The sequence below is a fragment of the Balaenoptera acutorostrata genome, chromosome 20 (genome assembly GCF_949987535.1).
Source record: "Balaenoptera acutorostrata chromosome 20, mBalAcu1.1, whole genome shotgun sequence".
NCBI classification, from domain to species: Eukaryota; Metazoa; Chordata; class Mammalia; order Artiodactyla; family Balaenopteridae; genus Balaenoptera; species Balaenoptera acutorostrata.
Genome location: NC_080083.1, coordinates 54,616,129 through 54,641,973, shown reverse-complemented (window position 1 = coordinate 54,641,973; position 25,845 = coordinate 54,616,129). Strand labels below are relative to the sequence as shown.

At 54.8% G+C, this 25,845-nt stretch overlaps 2 protein-coding genes and 1 pseudogene across 2 annotated transcripts; 2 read left to right on the top strand and 1 right to left on the bottom strand.

Moving 5' to 3' along the window:
* The first annotated feature begins 1,387 nt into the window (after positions 1 to 1,387).
* On the top strand, positions 1,388 to 8,249 carry TMEM235 (transmembrane protein 235). Its single transcript, XM_057535195.1, is given in 8 exon segments — positions 1,388 to 1,391; positions 2,527 to 2,630; positions 5,540 to 5,771; positions 7,249 to 7,329; positions 7,378 to 7,433; positions 7,632 to 7,640; positions 7,939 to 8,119; positions 8,122 to 8,249. Coding segments are annotated over 8 exon segments (795 nt in total).
* A 4,214-nt stretch (positions 8,250 to 12,463) lies between these two features.
* Positions 12,464 to 17,865, bottom strand: LOC103012540 (uncharacterized). The gene is made up of 7 exons (XM_057535285.1): positions 17,570 to 17,865; positions 15,865 to 15,948; positions 15,174 to 15,262; positions 14,543 to 14,728; positions 13,715 to 13,852; positions 13,286 to 13,478; positions 12,464 to 12,766 (listed from the first exon to the last, which is right to left on the bottom strand). The coding sequence occupies exons 1-7, from the start codon at positions 17,769 to 17,771 to the stop codon at positions 12,480 to 12,482; spliced, it is 1,179 nt and encodes a 392-aa protein (XP_057391268.1). The 5' UTR covers positions 17,772 to 17,865; the 3' UTR covers positions 12,464 to 12,479.
* Positions 17,866 to 20,552: 2,687 nt separating this feature from the next.
* On the top strand, positions 20,553 to 21,199 carry LOC103012818 (transcription initiation factor TFIID subunit 13-like; annotated as a pseudogene).
* The last annotated feature ends 4,646 nt before the right edge of the window (positions 21,200 to 25,845 follow it).

Sequence of the window (25,845 nt, the reverse complement as noted above, 5' to 3'; positions counted from 1 at the left end):
AAAAATAGATGAGTCATTTATGTTGTTTGCAGTCTTGCAAGATCACAAATTCAGTGATATTTGAGTTTCAACACCAGCACAGACTAAGCAGAGAGTTGGGGCAGTTGTAAAAAAGGCATGTGGGACACCCACTCCGGCCCTAACTGTGCCCTCTAACGGTGTGCTTGCCTTGTGGGCTTGGGACTGGCGCCTGTTGAATTGGAGCTGCAGTTTCCTCACCAGTAATGTGGGGATCGTAGAACCTTGTTGCCTCAGCTGGCTTTTTTTATTTTAGCAACATGGTTTTCATTTGAGGAGGAGAGGAATTGAGACAAAGCCCTCAGCCCCTCCTAAGATTCTGCAGTGTTGTTTTCTTTTTTTTGTTTGAATTATTTTTTCACAGAACAGGACAAACTACAATTAAAAGTAAGCACAGAGCCTTTCTTAGTCATTGGGGACACCAATGTGAATTTTAGATGGATTTGGAGACAAGGTAAAGTAGCAGGAAATATCTAGCAGAAACTGTCGTTTATGAAATGGCTGCACAATTAGCCAGCCCGAGTGAGCTGGAGGGCGCCCACTGGCTGCTCCTCCCCGAGGGCGACGCAGTGGCCTGAACCCCGTCTAAATGACCTGGCTCCGAGCTGTGGGGGCTTGGTGGGCTGCTGCAGGCGGTCTGTCAGCCCTGAATGGCTGTGTCCCCATTGCTCCACGTCTGTGCCGCATTCTCCACATCAGCACCTCCGCACGGGTTCCCTGCTCTCCTCCCCGAGGCCGGCTCACGCAGGGCTGAGGCCTGATGTTAGGACGGTAGATTTGGTTTCATCCTCCTTCATGAAGCTAAGCTGCAGGGTGGATTGTTACTGTCCTATTGGAAACCTCTGGGGGTCATCTCGGTAGTTGCCGAAGAATAAAAACTTTCATTTCAAACACTGCAGACCCTACTGAGTTTTTAAAATGTTGTTGGCTTTTGGTGGTGGTGCCTTCTTAGCCTGCCAACTCATCCTTCCCGCCCCAGCGGTTGCGGGGGAGGGATGAGTCCTCGCAGAGAGACAGAGCCAGCCTTGGGCTCCTCTGCAAGAGCTGCTTGAACCCAGAACCATTTGTTTGTGTCATCTGGACTCATTCCATGTATAAACCGGCTATGAAAAATGCACCTCAGTCTTAGGTTTTTCTGCCACATCTCAGTCAGAGAGTGAAATGAATTTTTCCCTCCAAGTTTGGAGAATATTGCAGAGGTTTTTGTTATGGGGTAAAAAGCACTCCAGCCTTTATATTCATCTCAGCTGCTTATTTTTGATATTTGTGCTAATCTGTAAATGGATACTTCACTTTAATAACTGGTCCTTACAAACTGGCTTTGTAGAGAAGCTGAGGAAATGTTTTTGCCCTCAGTTTCCTTTGCACAATGGGTATTGCTACAGTTCTCGGCTTTGTCGGGCTGTGCTGTGGAGCAAGGCTAAGCTGGGGCTGACCGCTCAGACTGTCTTACACATTTCCCCTTCTAGAAACTTTTGTTCTGAAAACCATATTTATTGCTGGACCTTAATGGCTGCCAGCGTCGGGAAGTTTACTAGACATGTATTAATGAAGTCTAAGACGCTAAGGGCAACAGCCTCAGCCTTCTCTCGAATATGTGTCTGCCTCTCAGGTTCTCCAAGTCGGTGGGAGTCTGGAAAGGTTGTAGCTGGCAGTTAAGGGTGTCAGGTGTGACAAGGGCAGAGCCTGTGGGCAGCCTGGGGACTGGGGATCTTCCGTCCTCAGTGCTGGGCAAGACGGAGCACCAGCCAGCCATCGCCTGCAGGTTGGCACTCCCTTGGGATGCTGACCGTTCTTTGCAGGTTGTACTCACTTAAGAAGAAATAACAATTGCCAGTAAAGTCTAATGTGATCTTACCTGCATTTTTTAGATGCAGAAATGGAGATTTGTAAAGAGGTGAAATAGCTTGTCCAAGATCATACAACTAGTAAGCATTCAGGTTGGGATTTGAATCCAGGCTGTCTATCCCCAGAGCAGGGCCCTCACTGTCTAATGACAGTGCCCAGCCTTGAGGGGGTGCAGCGGGGGATGGCTGTTGGCAACGGCCTGACCCCAGGGGGCTAGTGCTATAAACCGTCCCCATTTTTCAGACAGCTTTGTCACAAAGGCCCTCACATAGACTGACACCTGCCTCCTGAGGCTTCCATTGATCCTCACTGTACAAGTTTTAACTTTTTATTTTGAACTAAGGTTCACAGGAAGTCGTAAAGCTAGAACAGGGTTTCTGTGTACTCTTCGCCCAACCTCTCCTGTCATAACTACAGTACAGCATCTGGAGTCGCTTCCAGCATCTAAGGTCTGAGCTGAGGAGGTGAGCGGTACAGCCCAGCGAGCTCTGAGCCGGGCTTACCGTCGCCGGGGACTTCCTGTCTCGCCCTGGGTGAATCTAGCTCTTGAAGCAAAGAGCCAGCTGAGCTGTAGGTTTTCTGTCCACTGGCCCAGCCTACAGCATTTGAGCCGGTTTTCAGCCGGCTGGGACTAAACTGGGGCCTAGGGTTCTGTGGCAGTTCTCCACCTGATCTCCAAGGTGGTGACGTTTGTCCATCTGTTCGCTCAGGCACTTGAGCACCTGTTCGCTGGGCGCTACGTCCAGGGCTGGAAGCCTCCTGCGGTGAGCTCACGGGTTTCCTGCCCTCTGAATGGTGGGAAGATACAGGCCACCTAGTAGCCATATGAGTGTGCCCGTGGGAGCACCGAGAAGATGGCAAGGAACTCGCAGAGCATCCTGCTTGTCTAGGAACGAGGAGGAGGCTGCCAGATGGACGAGGAAGGGAAAGATGCGCCAGGCAGAGGGAACGGGAGTGTCCATTCTGGGGACAGCAGGTGCGTTCTGTGATGGGGGGGGTGGCTTGCTCCCGATTCCCTCTTAGCAAAGCCTGTCAAGGCGGCCACGACGAGCCCTTCATAGGCCTGAGTCCTGGGGGATGAGCGCCACCAGCCATGCGGCTGCCGCCCTGCACATCAGTGCTTCCCACCTGTGACCCCAATCATTTGAGAACCCTTTAGAAGGGTTGGTTTTGACCAGAACAGTGTCTGGAAGAGTCTACCAGGATGAATTCGCTTCATAATGCACCCTGAGTGAAGGAGTTGACCTGTCGGGAAGGGTGATTTAGGAAGGTTCATTTTCTGTTGGAGGATGTTTGCCGAATGCGGTGAGATTGGTTGTAGTATAGCTGGGGCTGAGCTGCTCTCACAGTAACTTCGCCAGTGGTTTCGGCTGTTTCCCAGGCCTGCGTTGGAGGCCATTTATGGCATCATCAGCCTGGAGCAGGAATCCTGTCACTGGACTCAGGCATCCTGTTCTTTCAGCTTCTGCGAGTTAGTTCAATGTAAGTTTAAAGGAAAGAGGCTTGGCTGCAGCCCTGTTTTGTCACATGTAATTGGGATTTCTTCTATCAAAGATCACGCCTGCCCCTGATTTTGGTGGTAGTGGTCTGATGCTGGCTTTGAAGAGGTCCCGACAGCCTGGTGACAGGCTTGGTGCTCACAAGTTCTGGATTGCAAATTGATGAAAGGAGGATGAATAATGAAAAATAATGGGTCATTCTAAGCGGTACCTTTTCACTGGGCTACGGTATAATTTGGATCCATCTCAAGAGAAGTAGATTGGCAGAATTCATCCAAGTAGCCTCTCAAGGACCAGCACCCACTGTCTGGGGACAGTCCAGTCAGTGGCTCTGACTTACACATCTGGGGTTTAAAACCCTGAACCAGGGCTTTAAAGCAATAGGGAGTAGACTGCCCACCCGGCCATCTGCACTGCAGCATGAGCGGGTACATGTCTGTTCCCGTACAGAGACGTGGGCTCTGCAGGCACAGTGGCCTCAAACAGCACCTGTCGCTGGCCCTGGCAGCTGAATCCTGCTCTGCTTGAGTTCTATGGGGTGCAAAGGAGGCCCTTTCAGACCAGCTCAGGCGGAGAGGCAGGGGCGCTGGGAGGAAGCGTGTGGAGCGTGCAGCCACAGGGCTCCTCTACTTCTCCCGAAACACAGTCACGATCGTAGCTTAAACACACGGAAGCAGTGTCCACCTCTGTCGTGTTGTGAGGTGTGTGTTAGGGGCATTACCTGCTTTTCCAGCTCCACCCCACTCTCCCCTCCTCCCCAGTCCCACCACCACCTGCCGCCCTGCTTTTGTAGATGGCTTCTGCCCCCTGAGCACCTGCTTTTCTCTGTCTGCCTGCTGGATTCTTTCACCTTCCAGGCCCACTACCCCCTGAGAGAGGAGGGCCCCTGGCTGGCACCCAGCTTCCAGAGCAGGGGCTGGGGGAGGGCTGTCAGGAAGGAGGGTACCGAGACCGCCACAGCTAGGGTCACTCCTACCCCAACCCCGCCACGTGCCCCAAGCCTGTCTTGGGTGTGGCGTGAGGACGACGCGTGGCCTGCATGATACCACACGATTCCATGCCTCTCTGTCTGAATGGAAGTATGCTTTCAATAACTTTGCTAGGACCGCTTTTACTTCCTGATTATATTCCTCAAACCTAGAAGAGCCTGGTAGAGAAAAGGGGGCTGAGAAAACCAAACACTTGGAAACGAGAGCCCTGGGATGACCCTAAGTCGAGAAGCTGCTCGTCTGAGAAGGATCACCCTCAGGGAGGCCTCTGACCCCCATCTCTGCCCTGCATCAGGGGAGGGGGACAACGTGGACAGTCCAGGGACCTGGAGACGAGGCCCTCCCGTCTCCCAAGATGGAACCCCAGAGAGCCTCACCGTGACAGCCGCGGCCTGTCCGTCCCACACATGTCACGGGCCTGCTTCTGGTGGGGGCCCCTCTGCTTGCCACCCCACTAGCTCCTGACACCTGTCCTAGGAGAAGCTTCGTTTATGTTTGTGCGTGAGTGACCGACAGGCAGAGGCCGACCTTGCCTCACTCGGCATTTGTAATTGGAGCTAAAAGGAAGCAAGACTCCTTCCTTCTGTAGCCCCACAGCAGCCCATCCAGTTCATCAGATCCCTCAGCTGGTTGGTCCCGGAGACTGATTAAGACCAGGACGCAGGGCCAACCAGCAGCCGAGTGCCCCAGTGTGTGTGTGCGGGGTGGCGGTGGGCTGCCTCCCACCATTCAGGCCGCCTGCTGAGCCCCCTCCAGGGCCATTTCAGGCCCCACCCTCCCTCCTCAGCCTGGCCATCTGGGCGCTGAAGAACCAGAGGGTCAGAGAAATTAACATATTTGCCCAGGGACCCACAGCCAGCAGCCAGCTCGCTGGGGATGCTGGCATTTGAACACAGCTCAGGGGCGAGCTCGGTGGGCTATCACGGCGATCACCGACAGGCAGGAGTTCCCAGCGAACTGGAGGGGCACCGCACCCAGAAGAGCCTCGGGAGTGCCCGCCTGCCGCTCGGCTCCCCGCACCCCACTCCCTGCTCCCAGCGCCCCCTCCCCGGCCCTGCTCACCAAGGGCCCCCCCATCCCTTCTCCCTGGCCCTACGCCCCCAGGTTCCAGAACCCCCTCTCCCCCCACTTTCGGCTCTCTCCACTCCCTAAGTCCCGGCTTCCCGTGCTCCCCCCACCCCCCAGCCCCCAGCTCCCCCTCACCTCCTGGCTCCCTCTTCTCCCCCATACCCGGCTCCCCTCCCGGTCCCTGCACCCCCGACCCGCAAGGCCCGGCTGGGCGTGCTGCTCAGCTTTGCGCTGCTGGCGGCCGCCGTGGCCAGCGACTACTGGTACCTCCTGCAGGTGGCGGACGCCGGCAACCACAGCGGCCACGGGCAGCTCTCCTCCCACTCGCGGCTCTGGCGCATCTGCGAAGGTACCGGCTGCCCCTCCCCCGCGTGACCCCTTCCCCGCAGACCCAGGGGCCACACCCCCTCCCCCCAGAGCAGCGCTAAGAGGCCCCCCCCACCCCCGGTCCCCTGCCTGTCTGCCCACAAGGGGGTCTCTCGGGCACCCCTTCCCCCCAACTGTCTTGGTGACAGTCTGGCCGGAGGAGGAAGGGACTCTGGCTCAGGGCCCAGCCAAGGGTGGGAAGTGAAAAGGGGGGCACTGGGTGGCCCCATAAGGACCCCAAGAGCCTTCCAGAGCAGGAGCCCCTGGCAGTCCCTTGGCCTCACCCTTTGGGGGCCTGTCTTGCGTTAGAAGTGATGGCACGTCACTTGGTAGATGGCAGGACCCCGCTGGGTGACCTGGGACCTTGTCCCTCAACCTCCAAGTTCTGATCTGTCAGGTGGGGAGAAAATGACGCCTCTTGGGATGCAGGGCTCGGGGTGGGAGGAATGAGGGAGGGGCGACACGGGCAGGCCCGGCACCCAGGGGTGCTCAGCTGCTGTTCTTGTCACTCGTCTGCAGGGGCCCTGGGGTTGAGCTGGGAGCCAGTGTGCGGGAGGGAGGCCCAGGCGTGGGGAGCTGGGGCCCTGGCAAGGCCACGGTTCCTCATCCCAGTGACTGGGAGTTGTTTCTTTATTACCGTCCAGGGCTCGGCCTGGTCACCCCGTTAGCCCCGGTCCCTGTCAGGCACAGCCAGGGCTGTGGCGCAGGGCCCCTGTTCCCATACCCCCGATGGCCTGACACACAGGGTGGAAAACCGGAGCGCCGCGTGGCTTCAGACCTGAGCAGGAGCGGGGAGGGCTTTCCTCGGTGAGGGGTGGGGGAGGCAGCGGGCTTCCACACGCTCCCCAGCTGCGGGCGTCACCAAGCTGGGGCCCGCCTGGGGGGCTTCCCCTGCACAGGATGTGCACACGGTGGCAGGGATGTGCGTGAGCATGAGTAAATGCGTGTGCACGTGTATGTGAGCAAGGTCAGTGTGTGCGCGTGTGTGACACAGTGCCTTCCTCGGAGCTGCCGGGGAGGAAGGACAGCGCAGTTTATTCAACCACCCCACAGGCAGCCTAAGGCTCCAAGGCTCTCCCGACTTGCGTGTGTGTGCACGCGTGTGTGCCCGTATGTGCGAGAGTCAGAGAGCCCCTTTCTCGTGCAGGCAAAGCCTGGCTTCCACGTGTGAGCAGGCCCAAGGGAGGCCTGAGGGCAGCCTCTCTGCAGTGTTTGAAACTTTTCGACAGGCATCCACGTAGGTCTTATTTGTACATTAGATAAACAAACAAAAGGTCTTGAGCCGTCCAAACCCGTTTGGGGCCCCAACTCCAAGTGGCAGGAGAGAACCTGATGGGGCCCTGTGGCCACGTCTCGGGGCCCTCGGCTCTGGTCGGGGGTGAGAACCTGCAGGCCACCTATCTCTGAGAAGTACAGGGTGGGTCCAGCCCACCAGGCTTTGCGTTCTTTCTGCTTTTTAGGGCAGAACAGCTGCATCCCCCTGATTGACGCCTTTGCCAGCGAGAGCCTGGGTGCCTCTACCTTGGTGCAGCGCCTCATCTGTGAGTGCTGGGGTGGGAATCATCCCCCCATCCTTCCTTAATCTCCAGGCAAGGCTCAGAACCCCCTCATCCTAGACCCACAGAACTACTTCCAGCTGGACCCTGTGTTGCCCAGAGGACATTGCCATATGTATCTGAAAACCCCCCATGACTGGCCTCAGCCCCCATGCTCTGCTATTGGCTTGTGACCACAGGCGCCCGACCCCCAGCCTGTCCTGCCCTCCCTATGTCCCAGGAACTGCCCCGCTGGACCTGCACGAGGGGTGGGGGACCAACCCGCACCTGTTCCCTCTCCTTCCCAGATCACCCTGGTGAGGGGGCAATGCAGGCAGGGGCCACTCTTCATCGCGGTGCGCGGGCCTCTCACTATCGCGGCCTCTCTTGTTGCGGAGCATGGGCTCCAGACGCGCAGGCTCAGTAGTTGTGGCTCACGGGCCTAGTTGCTCCGCGGCATGTGGGATCTTCCCAGACCAGGGCTTGAACCCGTGTCCCCTGCATTGGCAGGCAGATTCTCAACCACTGCGCCACCAGGGAAGCCCTGCAAGGCGGTTTTGTGGAGTGAGGTCCTGAGGTTTGAGGACTGAATCGGAGCCTCCATTTTCCCCAAAGGCCAGTGGGCAGAAGCTTCCGAGGCTGTGTCTGCACACCCACCTTGGCCAGGGGCCCAGGCAGGGCAGGCGCCCCCAGCAGGCAGACGTGCTGAGTGGTCACTCCACACCCCCTCCCCTGGGTGCCCTGACCCTGGCAGGGGTCAGCACCTACATCAGCTACTCACACCTGGCCTTTGCTGGGACGGCCCCCGGCACGTGCAGGACATCCGCATCAGCTTTGGCTGGTCTGCGGCGCTGGCCCGGGACTCCTGTCCCTCAGCGGCACTCAGCGGCATCCTCCTGCTCACGGCGCCCGAGCCCTCAGCCTGAGCCGGCAGCCGGGCGCCCCCCACTCTGTGGTCATCTGAGTCCCGGGCAGGCAGTTCATGGGAGAGGGGCTCGGTTTCCCTGTGCATCTCCTGAGATTGGGTGGTCAGAGCCTGGCCCTGAGAGGCCCTGGGAAGAAGGCTGGGAGCTCGGTTCTGAAGGCCTGGCTGGAGTCCTGGCCGGGAGGGGGGGCCTTGGGGCGAGCAGGGGGCTGGGAGCAGAGCAAGAGAATCCAGACTTCTCTTGCTTGATGTTTGGGGGTCTCCTCTGCTCTGTTGTTCCTTTAGGGCCTAAGTGGTTTAGCCTCCTCTTAGAGGTGAGAAAGGTTGAGTCCCAGAAAGCAGCAAAGGGCCGAGGGCCAGCTTGTGGTGGTCGCGTGAGGATGCTGCAGGCTCCTGGGTGGTCAGCGGGTCTCCTGGCCTCTTGAGGCCGTGGCCTGCGCTCGCCCCTCCCTATCAGTCCTGGTGTGCCACAGCTGCCCCCATTCCTAGGGACCTGAGTCAGGCGGAAAAGCGGCCCCGGTCCTCAGGAGGGGGCAGTTCGAGAGAGAAGCAGGTATCCGGCAGACACCCGCCGTGCCAGGCGCCGTGCTGAGGGCTGCCCGCTCGCCTGCTCTGCTCATCCAGTCTCCCAATCACCCTTCACAGCAGTTACCACTCACCCACTTTACAGAAGGGAGACGTAGGCCCAGATCACCCCAGAGCAGATGGCAGGGCCCGTGCCCACGCAGGCCTCTCTTCCGCCCTCTCCCCGCTCCCCCCAGGGCAGGCGTTGCCGGGGAGGAGACTGAGCGCTGGGGGGCCCCTTGGATTTGCAGGTGCAGGGGGAGCTGAGGGGGCTGGGCAGGCCTTTGTTCCCCCTTGTTTTCAGGCCTCTGTCCCTGTCCCGGTGCCGCTACTCCTGCTGAGGGGCCGGCGCTCCAGGACCCCATCCTCGCCCTGGGGGATGTCTGTGATTGCCAGGGCCGTGTGGGCCCCTCCACAAGCAGGTGTGGAAGTCCTGCGGGGCGGGGGAGCCATGCCAGGGTGGAGGGGGAGGGCCTTCTCAGCCAGGAGGGGCGGGGGCCACCCAGGGTGGCAGAGGCCAGAGCCTGGAGCTTTGACTGCAGGCTTATTGAATGCAGGCAGACCCAGGCCTGGGGCTCCTCCGAGGGCCAGACAGACAGGAAGGTGGTCACCCAGCCCACGCCAGTCATCGTGGTCTAGGGAGGCTGGGGCTCCTCTCCTCCCATGCTGGGCAGTACCTGAAGCCCTCCTTGCCTGCATGCATGCATGCATTCATTCATTCATTTATTTATTTATTTATTTATTTATTTATGGCTCTGTTGGGTCTTCGTTTCTGCGCAAGGGTTTTCTCTAGTTGCGGAGAGTGGGGGCTACTCTTCATCGCGGTGCGCGGGCCTCTCACTATTGCGGTCTCTCTTGTTGTGGAGCACAGGCTCCAGACGCGCAGGCTCAGCAATTGTGGCTCACGGGCCTAGTTGCTCCGCGGCATGTGGGATCTTCCCAGACCAGGGCTCGAACCCGTGTCCCCTGCATTGGCAGGCAGATTCTTAACCACTGCACCACCAGGGAAGCCCCCTCCTTGCCTTTTGTTTCAGGTTCAGGGCCCTCCTGAGTCTGGGGTGCGTGCTGGGGCGTCCATAGCGGCCTCTCTTGTGCCTTGGTCTTCCCCCTCCCCCAGTCTCCCTTTATTGCTTGGGAAGTTACAGGAAGCTCTGGGGGCATCAAGGGAGTCCCACTGAGGGACAAAGAGCTTGGGGGTTAAGTGGGGGCCTCCCTTCCTACTGGTGTTTAAGCATTTAACATTGTGCCAATTTGTCCTTAAATAAATCAGCTCGTTCTGTGTGCAGTTAGACCTTTACTCTCAAAACTTTTCAGAATAGATAATACATGCCCATGGCTTACAAACAGTGCAGGGGAAACCCTGTTACCCGCTGTGTGGGTGTGTGTGTGTGTCCATCCAGAGACATCCTATGTGTCTGTCTGTCTGTCTATCCATCCAGAGACATCCTGTGTGGTCTGTGTGTCCGTCCGTCTGGAGTCATCTTCGGCAGACGCAATGAGCTCCTTCTTATTTCTGGTCAGCGCAGGCAGGGATGACTCCTGGAGCCTCGCGTTGGATCCAGGGTCTGGCTTTGTGGGCAGGTCCTCTCAGCTTGGGAGGCTCTTACCTGACCTCTGCCTCCTCTCACACAGGGCTTCTCGTGTGGGTTTGCTGGGGGTCGGGGTGTGGGAGAGTTTAACCCTGGGCCTCTCTGACTGCAGACAGGCTGGGGCTCCAGGCGTGGACACTGGAACAGACACACACGGGTGGCCCTGGGATCCTAGAACTCCCTGAAGGAGGGTGGGGGGAAGGGGCACTTGCCCCTCCCCTGCTTCTAGAACAGACCTGTCCGTGACTCAGTGAGGCCAGCCCAGGCAAGCCTCAGTCTTTGATTGGCCAAAGTCCACAGTGGGTGTTTCACGTTCGCTCTAGCTCCTAGCCCAGGTCTTTTTAAAAAATAATTAATTAATTAATTTTTGTCTGCGTTGGGTCTTCGTTGCCGCGTGCGGGCTTTCTCTAGTTATGGTGAGTGGGAGCTACTCTTCATTGCGGTGCGCGGGCTTCTCATTGCAGTGGCTTCTCTTGTTGCGGAGCACGGGCTCTAGGCGTGCGGGCTTCAGTAGTTGTGGCTCGCTGGCTCTAGAGCGCAGGCTCAGTAGTTGTGGCACACGGGCTTAGTTGCTACGCGGCATGTGGGATCTTCCCGGACGAGGGCTCGAACCCGTGTCCCCTGCATTGGTAGGCAGGGTCTTGACTGCAACTTCCTGAGTAGCTCCAAGAACTCCCAGAACTGCTCAGCTAAGCCTCTCCCTAATTCCTGGACCACAGAAACTATGAGAAGTAATGAAGGATTATTGCTGTTTGGGGGTAATCTGTTACCAAGCAATGGATAACGACTACAGTATATATTTTGCAGGGCAGGGCAGGAGACACTGCAGAGGTTTAGAGTTGCTGGCTTTCTTCTGATTCTCCGTATTATTGTCACCTCCTCAAGCACAGGAGAGTGGTTCTGGGGCCTTGGGGAACCCCAGAAGCTGCATCTCCCAGAGTATACATAGATCTAGATTCTTCTAAGGGAAGGAGGCAGGGACTTTCCTGGTGGTTCAGTGGTTAAGACTCTGCACTTCCACTGCAGGGGGCCCGGGTTCGGTCCCTGGTCAGGGAACTAAGATCCCACGTGCCGTGCAGTGTGGCAAAACAATATAAATAAATAAATAAATGTTTTTAAAAAAATGAGGGAGGCAAAGAAGGAGGGCCCTCAGCTTCAGGCCTCTTTGGCCCGCCAGATGCCTTCTCTCCTCGCGTCGCTCACGTTCACCATCATGCCTCCAGCCCAGGCCCTCTCCTGAGCACCATGCCTACGCTTCCGCCCACTTCTCACTACTTGTGCACCGGGGCTAAAACAACACTCTTAAACTGAAGTCATCCTCTACCCTCACAAAGCTAGTCCTCCTCCTGTGATTCCTACTAAGGGCTTTCTAAAGCACTGATGTGATGGCCTGTCTCCCCTATTTAAAAAAATCTGCACACACATTCACAGATTCACGTATATACATACATACGTATATATCCAGAATGAAATATGCAAAAATATTAACAGTGGTTATTCTTAGATGGTTTTTAAATATATATTTTGTCCAGGTCTTCTCGTTAACTTCAGCAGGAGGGTGGTCTTAGCCACTGAGTCTGCCTAAATTAAATTACCCCAGGGGTTGCTAGAAAGGAGATCCTGTCCCAAATTATGTGCAGCAATGACATATTATTTCATAAGCAAAAAAATTTTATTGTTTAAAAAGGTAAATACGGATTAGATGACTGCAAGGTAAAGCCCCAGCCCCCTACCAGGCCACCCAATACCAGTGTCCATTTCTGTGTCCTCTCACGCTTCCTCCATCTTGAGGTCCCCAAGATGCTCTCATGAGCCACGTGGCTGCCTCCTGGGCTGTGCTGGGAGAGCCATGGGGTCCCACCTGTCCCTGCATGCTTGGGCCCCTGTCCCAGACACGGGCACGCGAGGTTTGCTGGATGAACAGGTGGAAGGCCTCGCCCCATGTGTCATGGAAGTGAAGGGGTCCAAGGAGACCAGCGGATGACAGGGGTGTTGTTTCACTGCCTCTCCTCCCACCCGCCCCCCGGGGACACCTCCACTCCCCGCCTCCCTCCATCCCAGCCAGGGCACAGGGTCCGTCACCCCATCCCCAGGGCCCTCAGCATGAACGCCCACTTCCCCAGCGCCAGCTCGGTGTCCTGCGCAGAGACGTCGCGGTGCCACACGGCTCGCACTGACCGCTCCGTCCAGGGAAGCAGCAGCACGCGCACCGCGCGGCCAGTCTGGGCCACCTCGTCAGCGCTCACGGTCTGCAGGCGCTGGCACAGCTCCTCGGGCGGCAGCCCATCCACCCTCACCATCACCATGTTCGTCTCCACGGTGGTGAGATCCACGGAGCAGACAGGGGATGCCAGCTCCTGGAGCCCTGAGCCCAGGTCCTGTGGTAAGTGGAGCCCGACCCCAGTACCCCACCACTATCCCTACCACTCCAGCCGTGTCACCCCAGGAAAGGCAGAGGGCAGCCCAACCGTAGTGGGAGGAAAAGAGGGAGTCTTAGTCCTAACATGGGCAGGCTTGGCTCTGCTACTTTTCAGCTCCGTGACCTTGGACAAATCCGTTAACCTCTTGGGGTCTAGGTTTCCTCATCTGTAAAGTGGGGACATCGTGGGGTTGTTGTGAGGACTCAACCCAAGTTAAAGGCTACATTCTGCTGGATCCTGCAGAAAATTACTGACACCCACTGGGTGCCTACTGGTCTAGGCCCTGCACGGGTTGTGGTCTGGTAAAGCACAGACCACCTGGGTCCCACCCCTGCTGGCTCAGCGGCTAACTTTCACCTTCTAGAGTTGGAGGGATGCACACCTGCTGGGGGTTTGGGCCCTGCTACAGGGGACCCCCAAGGCACACCCCTGGGACCAAAGGGAAGTGGGGGCTGTCCAGGCACCTTTGGCAAACCTCTGGGCGTTCTGGTGGTCCTTCAGCAGCACCTCCCCAGCGTCAGTCAGTCCCACCAGGGCAGCTGCGGCCAGCACCCCCGCCTGGCGCATCCCCCCACCCAGGGCTTTCCGGAGGCGCCAGGCTTCTTCAGTGAAGTCCTTGGGTCCCCCAACCAGGGCCCCCACTGGTGCGCCGAGGCCCTGGGGGAAGAGAGGAGAGTCCTGCCTGCCTGCCCATGGGTGTGCATCTCTGTCCTCGGGGCTCTGGAGGGGGCAAAAGGGACAGGGATGGGCGACACTGTGGCCTCATCAGGGGAGGGGGTTAGAGGGGCCCAGCGTGAGCGGCTGCCAACATAGGAGCTCGGGGACCCAGCTCGGCCTCTTGCGGTGGGCACCTCTACCCGCCCGTGTCGGGGGCGGCCCAGCGGCTTCCCTACCTTGGAGAAACAGAGAGACACAGAATCGCAGTGCTCCACGATGCGGGCGGGGGGCACGCACAGAGCCACCGCGGCGTTCATCAGCCGGGCCCCATCCAGGTGAACCCGGACCCCATAGCTCCGGGCCAGCAGGTGCACCTGGGGGTGAGAGGCAGGAGGGGTCAGAGGGCCAGGCTGGGGGGAGGGGCGGAGGGAGGATGGGTCTCCAGAAGATCACTGGAGGGTCACTGGGCTTGTGTCCTTGAGGAAGCATGAGGGGTTTGAGTCGGGAGAGCTGGTTGGTGACAAGCTTGGCCATCTGGAACCCAAGCAGTCACTCTGGGCCTGAGCCTGAGGCTGTCCTCTGTGAAAGGGGGTCGATGATAAGGGTTTTATCCCCTGTTTATGGCGGGCTCACTGCGGGCCAAGCGATGAATGCCTCATCTTACCTAAGCCTCGCCACAGCCCTACTGGAAGGATGCCCTCAGTCCCGTTTCCCAGGTGAGGAATAGGTCTGGAGGGTTAGTTAGCGCTCAAGTTCTCGCAGGGGAGAGCAGCAGAGCCCAGCCCTCGCATCCAGGCCCTAAGACCAGACCAAGGTGGTGCCGCTTGGGGACTCGCCTCCCTGAGGACTGGGTCTTTGCTCTTTGGAGGAAAGCTTGGGCACTGGGGCAATAATTCCCTTTGCATCTGTGCCTAGAACCGCACCCATGTCTCCCACAGCAGTTCTGGCCACTGATGGGCACCCAGGCAGGTATCAGAGGGGACTAAACCCCAGGAGAGGGGCCTGAGGGACAGAAAACCAGCAGCTGGCTAGTGGTGGGGGCACAGTGGCGGGGCCAGGCCTACCTGGCGTAGGTATTCGATGGGGAGGACCCGGCCCCCTGAGCTGCTGTGGGTGTTCTCCAGGCAGATGAGCTCACAGACTGGGTGGTAGCGGCTCCCAAGGCTCCGTGAGACCAGCCTCTCCAGCTCAGCCAGGTCCAGGGTGCCATGGGGCAGGTCTGGGAGGGGGTGGGAGTGCACCCCAGCGATCTGCAGGTGTGGGCGTGCAGAGGATAAGGTCCAGGGGTCCAGCAGCACCTCCTACCCCTGTCCTGTCTGCTCCTCCCCAGCTCTGCGCCGTGGAGCCTTCCCCCTGTGCTGTGGACGTGGGCATAGACATCCCAGCTCTAAGGGTGGGGGAGGACTGAAGGCACCATGTTTGCTTGAGAGGTTGCGGTCCCTCCTCCCTGAGTGCCCAGTGCTCTGGGTTCCCACTAGGGGGCAGCAGGGTGCCAAGCACAGCCAGCAAACCGGCTGGCCTGAGCCGAGCCTGCCACTGTGTGGTCAATCTGGGAATGGCTCTCCTTACTGCCTTCCCTGGAGAGGCCACCATTTCTCCCTCTGTAGGTCCCAACTTGGTGCCTGGGAGGCAGGTTCTCTCCACAAGTGCTGAGCATCCTGTGCTGGCCCCAGGTGAGAGGTTCTGGGTCCTTACCTGAGCCACCCCGCCCTGCTCATAGACGTGGAGGTGGCATTCCTGCCCAAGGAGGAGCTGGGAGCCCCGGCGCTGGCAGTGACACATCACTAAGGTAGATGGGGTGGGGGACAGTGTTGGCACCGAGTCCCATGGGGCCCATCTGTCCCCAGCTAGCTCAGCTGGACTGACCCCCAAGGCCACAGCTAGCTCCCAAGTGCCTTATGCCAATTAGGAAAGAGCGCCCCTTCAAGACACCTTCCTGCCATGTGCTGGAAAACCATCCCACTAAGTCCACAAGTCTAAGACGGTGACCCTGCGGATCATTGGGCGCTGCACACCCTACACCCCTGTGCCCTGCAGCCCACCTGCAGGGTATCTCCTGCGTGGGGAGGCCAGCCATGATGCTGCTCTTTGCGGGATAAGCAGCCCAGGGCACGGGCGTCAGTCAGGCCCTAGCAGGAAACAGAGGGCACACGCACCCTGGGAATCGGGAGTATTTGATAAAGGGACAATTTACAAAGGTGTGGCAGCAAGCTGGGAAGTCACAAAGTTCAGTGCAGGACCCCCAGGCAGGAAGGGGTGAGAGGAGGGTGTGGTTACAGGTTCCAGATGGCTCGGAGCCCCACTGACGTTGTCACAGCCCCCAGCACAAAAGGGAGAAGCATGGAGGGAGGGCCTGGAGGGCAAATGGAAGTCGCCCCGTGCTCACCAGAGATGAGGTTGGCCATGGTGTTTGTGGGCACAAACAGGGTCCGCTCCACCCCGAGCAGCTCCGCAGCCGTGGCCTGCAGCTCTGAGATGGGAAGGGATGGGCCCGGCGGGGTGGCCCCATCAACAATGGCACTTTTCAAATTCCTCTCCTTGCCGACCCCATGAGCCCTTTGTCCGGATGAGGGCACCTTGCCCAAGGCTGTGGTGAGTAGCCAAGCAGGACGCCAGCCCTGGTCTGCCAGCTGCAGCCTGTGGTCTTGGTGGCTGCACATCTGGGTCCAGGGGCCCCTCAGTCGACCCTCTGTGCCCCGCCTCCTCCTGGGCCATGTTCTCCCCCCGACACTGAAACTGTGGTTTGAACCCTCCTGTCCCACCCAGACCTCACACCTGTCTCACTTCCTTTCCCATCAGTCCCTTGCAGGTGGGGCCCTGCGGTTTCTCTGCTGACTTCCTCTCCCAGAACAGAAGGACTGGAGCCCTCAGAAAGAGACTCTGGGGGGCTGGAGGGGGCGGGGCTTCCGGCTCCTGCTTTAAAGCTCACTGTGGCTCCCCTCTGCCTGTGGCATACAGTATGAAGCCTTTGCCGTGACCTTCAAGACTGGTGGGATCTGCCTTCTGCCTCCCTTCCAGGGACAGGAATGCTCTCCTACACACCCACTCCAGCCCCATTCCCCATCCGTATCCCAAACACCTTTTGCACCACTATGCTTCTGCTTCTGCAGTTCCTCTGCCCGGTGAGCCAGCACTCCCTTCCCTGCCCAGGGTTGGAGGTGGAGCACTTCACTCATCTTTTAAGAGGTTCCTCCACAAAGTCCCCATTTCCTGTGAGTCCCGTGTCCCCACCCGCCAGTCCCCAAGGCACTCTCTGTGGATGCATGTTAACCCCAGCACCTCCCTCACCTCAGTGGGAGTGACTGTCTATGCATCAGGCTGCCTGCTGAGCAGCGGGTCAGCATCTTTGAAGTTCCAGGCAGAAGTGGGTGTCTGCTGGATGCATGATCAGCCCCATCACCACCTGACCCCACATCCAGGCCCTCAGGGCTCAAGTGGTAACCCTCAGGCTTGCCCCTGGCACAGCTGACGGTTGTACACACTCCAGCAATAGCAATGGCTCACTGAGGCAGCAACTCTCAACCCAGGGTGGTGGCACCAGTCACCATCCTGAAAACAGTCCCTAGGTTTTTAGAACCCACTCCTGGGGTGGGGGGGCGTGCAGCCTGTGGAGAATCCCCTTTTCTAGATGGGTTTTCTCTTTGCCTTCATGTGGGAAGGTGGTGGGTGCAGGACAATAGCTAACGGTTCTAGAGTGAGAAGACCTGGGTTCAAGTCCTGTTTTGCCATTTACTCGGTATGGGAACTTGAGTGCCTGGCTCAGCTGCTCAGAGCCCTCCTCTGCAAGATGAGATAACACCCATCGCATCGGGCAGTGGGGCCACACTTTAATGAGCACACAAATCACCCGGCGATCCTGTTTTAACCTGCAGATTCTGGCTCAGGAGGTCCGGTGTGGGACCCGAGAATCTACATTTCTAACAGGCTCTCGAGTGATGCGTCAGACTGAGCCACAAGGACGCCAAGCGCAATGCCTAGCCTTCAGCTGAGCCGCCACCCCGAGTCCCGGGCCACCTCTCCCGCCAGCACCACGGACAGCGCACTGGGGTCGCCGCGAGGACCCCCGGCCCCGGCCTGCACGCCGGGCTCACCGCGGACGGTGGGGTCCTCGCCGTAGTCGTCGTCCCCCACAACCGCCTCGGCCATGGCGCGCCTCATGGCCGGCCCGGGCTTGGTAACCGTGTCGCTGCGCAGGTCCACCACGTGCGTCGGGATCCCCGCCTGGCTCCCAGATCCCCGCGCCCAGAGGGCCCCCTGCTGCTGGGCCGCAGCCCGGGCCAGTCTGCGGAGCATGGCGGGGGCAGCGCTCGGCTCCCCCGCCCCGACCCTCCCCGGTGAGCGCGACCGGGAGCGGCGGGATCCGAGCGGCAGGACTTCCCGAACTTCGGCCGCGGCCGACCTGAGCTGGCGGGACGGCCCCGCGGCATGCTGGGAGTTGTAGTTCGGCCTTCGTCACGGCCGGCACCGCGCAAGTCCGGGAGAGGGCCCCCGCGGCGTGCTGGGAGTTGTAGTTCGACCTTCGTCGCGGTCTGCGACGCGCGAACCAGGGATGAGGGAGGGGAAGGGTTCTGCTTACCCAAGAAGAAACCGAGACCAAGCAAGTTTTTATAGAGCAGACGCTCATGTGCCTCTTACCGTGTGCCCCGCACTGTCCCAGGCACTTTACAAGTGTTAAAGCAGTAAAGCCTCTCAACAGCTCTTAGGAGACAAGTACTCTTTTCATCCCGTTTTATAGATAGGGAAGCTGAGACGCACAGAGCTAATGAACTTGGCGAGGAGCGTCCAGCTCTGAACCACTGTGTTACGTTGCCCCTAAAAAGTAGCTTCCCATTATCTACTTTTTTCTATACAGATTTATTGAGCACCCACTGGTGTCAGGCATTGTCTAGGTGCCAGGCAGAGGGACACAAAAATGGTGCAACCCATATGAGCGTCCGACTTCAGATGGAGGCGGAATTAGAGGGGTGCACGGAGAGCCCCCTCCTCCATACCCCCGGCCCTTGACGGGTGGGCTGCCTCCACCCAGGGCCATGCGAGGTAGTGGTAAAAGGACCCGACTGACTCAAGTCCCAACTTACCAGGTATGTGGCTTTGGACAAGTCAATTAACTTCTCCGTGCCTCAGTCTCCTTAAATGCAAAATGCGCTGTTGAGGATTTGATGGCTTGAGGATTTGATGGCTTAAGGTTTTGCATGCTGACCCTGGTGCCTGGCTGGTAGTAAGTACTGTGTATGAGTGTTTGCTCTCTTACTGCTGCTGCTTTATCGTGGTTACTGGTCACAGTCAGGGCCCTGGGGCTTTGTGCTGCTGTGGGGTGCAGCCTGACTCAGCCTGGGCTGGGCCTCCTGCAGGGTGACCTTCCCTCACCCCGGGAGGACAGGCCTCAATCTGAGTGCCCAGCCCCACTCAGCAGCTCCCCTTCCCAGAGTGTGGGCCACAGATGTCTCTTCCTCATGGGAGGAAGTCGGTCCTGAGGGGCTGAAGGTCACCAGAAGAGGCACCCACAGCTCTGATCAGGGCACCCCTCAGCAAAGAGGACTCTCAGACACTGGCCTTCATCGGACTTTTGCCATGTGTCTGCTCTGGGTTGGGTCTGGAGATAAAGGAGAGCAAAGCAGCCTGCCCTTGGAGGTCAGGTCCTCGGGATGGGGACAGGATGCTGCCTGTTGGCGCTGCGAAAAGCTGCATTGGGCCTGGCTGAGGCATCAGGGCAGGCTTCCTGGAGGAAGCAGTGATTGGGCTGAGCTTTGAAGACATTAAGATGTTAATCAGACAAAGGCAGAGGGGAGAGTGTTCTGGGCAGAGAGAACAGCATGGGCAAAGGATTGGGGTAGGAGGCAGCTGGAACGCTTGAGGCCCTGAAAGAGAAGGGAGCAGGGGTGGAGACGGAGCCCAACAACTGGAGCTCTCCACCTCTTCCCCTGTGCCTGCAGGGCCATCCCGAAAGGGTGGAAACTGCAAGTCCCGATAGGGTCTGGGGCCCCAAGGAAAGGCTCACTATGCCCTAACCCCGCCCACCCCCACCCCCCAGCGCCAGTGCCCTCCGGCCCTGACCCTCAATCTCGGCCCTGACCCTCAATCTCCACCGAATTCCGGGCCCTTAGAAAACAAGCCCCTTATCTCAGTGTCTGGCTCCAGCCCTTCTGCTGGGAAGTGGGGGGAGGGGAGCAGAGGCCTCTGTGGGAAGGAAGGGAGGGACTGGGGAGTGATGGTGGCTCCCAGGGGAGCAGGGAGAAGGGGGCAAACAGCTGGATCCCCAGGCACCTCCCAGCCATGGCAGAACCACAGAGTGGCCTTGTGTTTGCAGGCACTTCACAGTTTGCCAAGCCTTCCCACCTACAGCCTCCCAGCTAATCCTCACAGCAACCTGGGGGAGGGGGGCTGGGCAGGGGGCTACCTGCCATTCTTGGGGGCTACCCAAGAATGCCACCAGGGTGACACAGCTGGTCACCAAACTGGGCCTTCCTCCTCCCATAGCAGAGCTGTTTCCCCAGAGAGCTGGGTGCTTCCTGGGGAAAGCTGGGCCCAGCGGAGATTGCTTCTGCCAGGTGGCTGCTTATCACCTCCTATCTTGTCCCAGGGCACCTGGCCACCCCCACCTCGCCGAGTGGTGGCTTCCAGTGTGGGGGGACCAGAAACCTCAGGCTATCAGGGGAGAAGGGGGGGACTCTCCCTGGGCCAGTGAGGTCTGTTTCTGAGGTCTCATCAAGGCAGGAGACCCTCTGAACAAAGCTTGGTCTCAGGGGGTTGTACAGGCACATGCACGTGTGTGAATGTGTGTTTGTGTATGTATGTGTACATGTATACGTGTATAAGTTTGTGTGTGCGTGCATGTTGATATGTCCACGTATGAATGCATGCACAGGTATGCATTTACATGTGCACACACGTGGGGGAATATGTAACTGTGTGTATAAGTATTTGTTATGTAAGTGTATAGGCACACCTCAGAGATGTTGCGGGTTGGGTTCCAGACCATTGCTATAAAGTGAGTATCGCAATAAAGTGGGTCACACAAATTTTTTGGTTTCTCAGGGCATATAAAAGTTATGCTTACACTACACTGGAGCCTTTTAAGTGTGCAATAGCAGCTCCGTGGGAGGCAGGTGCGCCCTGGAGGTGGCTGGCTGCTGGGATGGCAGGTGAAAAAGAAGACCCCACCTTTGAGGAAGAAAATGAAGAAATTGGAGGAGGTGCAGAAGGTGGACAGGGTAAAAGAAAGAGACTTTTTTCTAAAGAATTACGGTGTATGATGTATGGGTTTGGGGATGATCAGAATCCTTATACTGAGTCAGTAGATATTCTTGAAGACCTTGTCATAGAGTTCATCACTGAAATGACTCACAAGGCAATGTCAATTGGAAGACAAGGTCGGGTACAAGTTGAAGATATCGTCTTCTTGATTTGAAAGGACCGAAGAAAGTTTGCTAGGGTTAAAGACTTGTTTACTATGAATGAAGAACTGAAACGAGCTAGAAAAGCATTTGATGAAGCAAACTATGGATCTTGACACCTTTTGTACTTTCTGCAGCTTCATTGTTTTCTGGGGAAACCATATTTAATAACTATATTTTCCACAGTAAAGTTCTGATATCTAGCCATGTGAATGAAAGATAGAGAACCACAAAGTTTTCAGTCTTTATTTTCATGTCTTCAATTTTAGAGTGATATTTGAGCCTTTAATTGCCTGCGATTATATTACTATACTTTGAATTACTTACTGGATTTTAGTGACCACATGTAAGTCAAAGTACCTTGCAAACCATTCAGTTCCTTCTGACTTTTGACCATCTAAATGATGAATTAATATTTACGTATTAGGTGTACTTGTGCCATTGTAGGCTGTACTGTAGCTGTTTAATATGTGAAATCTAAATGGTACCTTTGATAGCTAAGACGTGTGTCATGTATTCTAAAGTTTTTAGATTACAGTAGTCTTAAGTTATTAAAAGATAGTGAACTGGTTTGTGTTTCTTTTAAGGAGAAAATGATAGAAAATACAACCTTTTTTAAGAGTGTTTATTTGTCTTAAGATAATTTGTTTTAATACTCTTTTCTTTAGATAACAAGAGTGATTTTTTTAATTTTAATTTTTTATTTTTTGAAAGACTAAAAGTTTCCTATGAATGCTTCCGTGTTGGAAGACTTATTTGATTTAAAAATCTTTGGGGCTTATACTATTTGTCAGGTTTTAAGAGAACTCATTTTCCCAGGTCAAATTAAGGCTTCTAAAAATAAGTGCTTTCAAAATTACAGACCAATATCACTGATGAATATAGATGCAGAAATCCTCAACAAAATACTAGCAAACAGAATCCAACAACACATTAAAAGGATCATACACCATGATCAACTGGGATTTATCCCAGGGATGCAAGGATTCTTCAATATATGCAAATCAATCAATGTGATACACCATATTAACAAACTGAAGAATAAAAACCATATGATCACCTCAGTAGATGCAGAAAAAGCTTTTGACAAAATTTAACACCCATTTATGATAAAAACTCTTCAGAAAGTGGGCGTAGAGGGAATCTACCTCAACATAATAAAGGCCATATACTACGAACCCACAGCAAACATCATTCTCAATGGTGAAAAACTGAAAGCATTTCCTCTAAGATCAGGAACAAGACAAGGATGTCCACTCTCACCGCTATTATTCAACATAGTTTTGGAAGTCCTAGCCTCGGCAATCAACGAAGAAAAAGAAATAAAAGGAATACAAATTGGAAAAGAAGTAAAACTGTCACTGCAGATGACATGATACTATACATAGAGAATCCTAAAGATGCCACCAGAAAAGTACTAGAGCTAATCAATGAATTTGGTAAAGTTGCAGGATACAAAATTAATGCACAGAAATCTCTTGCATTCCTATACACTAAAGATGAAAAATCTGAAAGAGAAATTAAGGAAACACTCTCATTTACCATTACAACAAAAAGAATAAAATGCCTAGGAATAAACCTACCTAGGGAGACAAAAGACCTGTATGCAGAAAACTATAAGACACTGATGAAAGAAATTAAAGATGATACCAACAGCTGGAGAGATATACCATGTTCTTGGATTGGAAGAATCAATATTGTGAAAATGACTATACTACCCAAAGCAATCTACAGATTCAATGCAATCCCTATCAAATTACCAATGGCATGTTTTACAGAACTAGAATGAAAAATCTTAAAATTTGTATGGAGACACAAAAGACCCCGAATAGCCAAAGCAGTCTTGAGGGAAAAAAACGGAGCTGGAGGAATCAGACTCCCTGACTTCAGACTATACTACAAAGCTACAGTAATCAAGACAGTATGGTACTGGCACAAAAACAGAAACATAGATCAATGGAACAAGATAGAAAGCCCAGAGGTAAACCCACGCATCTGTGGTCAACTAATCTATGACAAAGGAGGCAAGGATGTACAATGGAGAAAAGACAGTCTCTTCAATAAGTGGTGCTGGGAACACTGGACAGCTACATGTAAAAGAATGAAATTAGAACACTCCCTAACACCATACACAAAAATAAACTCCAAATGGATTTGAGACCTAAATGTAAGACTGGACACTATAAAACTCTTAGAGGAAAACATAGGAAGAACACTCTTTGACATAAATCACAGCAAGATCTTTTTTGATCCACCTCTTAGAGTAATGGAAATAAAGACAAAAATAAACAAATGGGACCTAATGAAACTTAAAAGCTTTTGCACAGCAAAGGAAACCATAAACAAGACGAAAAGACAGCTCCTAGAATGCGAGAAAATATTTGCAAACGAATCAACGGACAAAGGATTAATCTCCAAAATATATAAACAGCTCATGCAGCTCAATATTAAAAAAACAAACAACCCAATCCCAAAATGGGCAGAAGACCTAAATAGACATTTCTCCAAAGACGACATACAGATGGCCAAGAAGCACATGAAAAGCTGCTCAACATCACTGATTATTAGAGAAATGCAAATCAAAACTACAGTGAGGTATCACCTCACACCAGTTAGAATGGGCTTCATCAGAAAATCTACAAACAACAAATGTTGGAGAGGGTGTGGAGAAAAGGGAACCCTCTTGCACTGTTGGTGGGAATGTAAACTGATACAGCCACTATGGAGAACAGTATGGAGGTTCCTTAAAAAAGTAAAAGTAGAATTACCATATGACCCAGCAATCCCACTACTGGGCATATACCCAGAGAAAACCATAATTCAAAAAGAGACATGCACCCCAATGTTCATTGCAACACTATTTACAATAGCCAGGTCATGGAAGCAACCTAAATGCCCATCGACAGACGAATGAATAAAGAAGATGTGGTACATATATACAATGGAATATTACTCAGCCATAAAAAGGAACGAAATTGGGTCATTTGTTGAGACGTGGATAGATCTAGAGACTGTCATACAGAGTGAAATAAGTCAGAAAGAGAAAAACAAATATCGTATATTAACGCATATATGTGGAACCTAGAAAAATGGTACAGATGAACCAGTTTGCAGGGCAGAAATTGAGACACAGATGTAGACAACAAATGTATGGACACCAACGGGGGAAAGCCGCGGGGTTGTGGGGTGGTGGTGTGATGAATTGGGCGATTGGGATTGACATGTATACACTGATGTGTATAAAATTGATGACTAATAAGAACCTGCTGTATAAAAAAATTAAGTAAAATTCAAAAATTATTAAAAAAATAATAAGTGCTTTCAGTAGCAGGAATGGCACTGCTGAAAAAGCTGACAGCAGGATAAGCATTTGGGGTAGTGTTTCATTAACATATTTGTTAGTACTTGTTCATTGTGGAAATGTGAAGACCATGTGTGGCTATGGAAACCACTTTTGTAGTTCAGCATATACAGGTTTTGTGTGTATTTAGCTTATTGTATTCTTCTTGCACTTAATTTAAAGTAAGGATTAAAATTGCATTTAAGGGGATCATTGGATATTACTGTTTGTGAAACTGAATGTTTTGTGTGCCGCTTATAAGCATAATCTGTGAATCAGTACTTAGGAAGATTTTACTTTCTTAACCTATCAATATAAGGAATAAAATATGAAAAAGTAAAAAGATTTTAAAAAGTGTGCAATAGCATTATGTCTAAAAACAATGTATATACCTTAATTAAAAATATTTTATTACTAAAATTGCTAACCATCATCTGAGCCTTCAGTGAGTTGTAATCTTTTTGCTGGTGGAGGGTTTGAAATATTGGGAGAATTACCAAAATGTGACACAGAGACACAAAGTGAGCAAATGCTCTTGGAAAAATGGCGCCGATAGACTTGCTTGATGCAGGGTTGCTGCAAACCTTCAATATGTTAAAAAAAAAAAAAAAAGCAATGTCTGTGAAGCGCAATAAAATGAGGTGTGCCTGTACACGTGTGTGTGTTTGGGGGTGGGTACGTGTGTGTGCCTGTGTGTGTGTGTACCCGTGTATACATATGTATGCCTGTGTACTTCTGTGTATGTGTGTGTGTGTGTGTGTGTGTGTGTGTGTGTCCCTGGAGTGTGTGTCTGAGATCTGAGTTACCCTGTTGGTAGGCTGGGGACAGTTCACAGGTCCCAGCATGAGAAGCCAGAAGCCCCTGGTGCAGCCAGCCTTGCTTGCCCCTCCCCCCACCCCCAGGTCTCTGAGCTGATCCCCTTCCCTCCCCCCTCTTCTCAGAGGGCAAGTCCAGCCCCCTCCCCAGCTGCCACCCCGGAGGTCATGGGGTCCTCTCCTGCCTCCATGCAGACCCCCCACCACCCCATAGCCACTGCCCTGGGTCAAGCCAGCTTGGGCTCCCGCTCCCAGATGCAGCCCCTCCCTGGTCGCATCCTCCTCGCAGCTACCTCCCTCACACTGCTGCAGCCTTTCTGCTTCCCCGAATGTGCTGGCCTCCTTCTCACCCGGACATCTTTGCACCTGCTGTTCCTTCTGCCCGGAAACCCCCCGCAGTCAGCAGCACGTGTCCCTGGTTAGCACCGTCTCTGTCTTCTTGTCTCAGCTGAGACGCTCCTGCCGGGAAGCTCCCTGACCCTGGTCCAGCAGGGGAGGGAGGTGGCTCTCCTTCTGGGGCGCAGGTAGGATCTCTTCTCGTCACTGACCGCAGGTTATAGGCAGGGACGGGACACTCTTGGCCTTCGAGGTGTCCTGTGTGCCCAGCCCAGCCCACAGCACTCGGTAATTCCAGTTGAATGGAAGATGAGGGGGACACATGGCCCAACTTCCCCTGACCCCAGGGACCCCCAGGCAGTGCGGACACTGTGGTGTGAGGCGGGGAGCCCCGTCAGGAGCTCTGACCGTGGCGGGCTGTGGGGCCTTGTGCAGGAGGGGGCGGGAGTGGATGAGGAACAAATGCCGGGGAAAGCTGGGGG

Coding starts and splice junctions, on each gene's coding strand:
- LOC103012540 (XM_057535285.1), bottom strand. CDS start 17,771: ATGCTCCGCAGACTGGCCCGGGCTGCGGCCCAGCAGCAGGGGGCCCTC. Junction 15,263..15,864: donor CATGGCCAACCTCATCTCTG/GTGAGCACGGGG, acceptor CATCTACCTTAG/TGATGTGTCACTGCCAGCGC. Junction 14,729..15,173: donor AGCAGGGCGGGGTGGCTCAG/GTAAGGACCCAG, acceptor CCACACCTGCAG/ATCGCTGGGGTGCACTCCCA.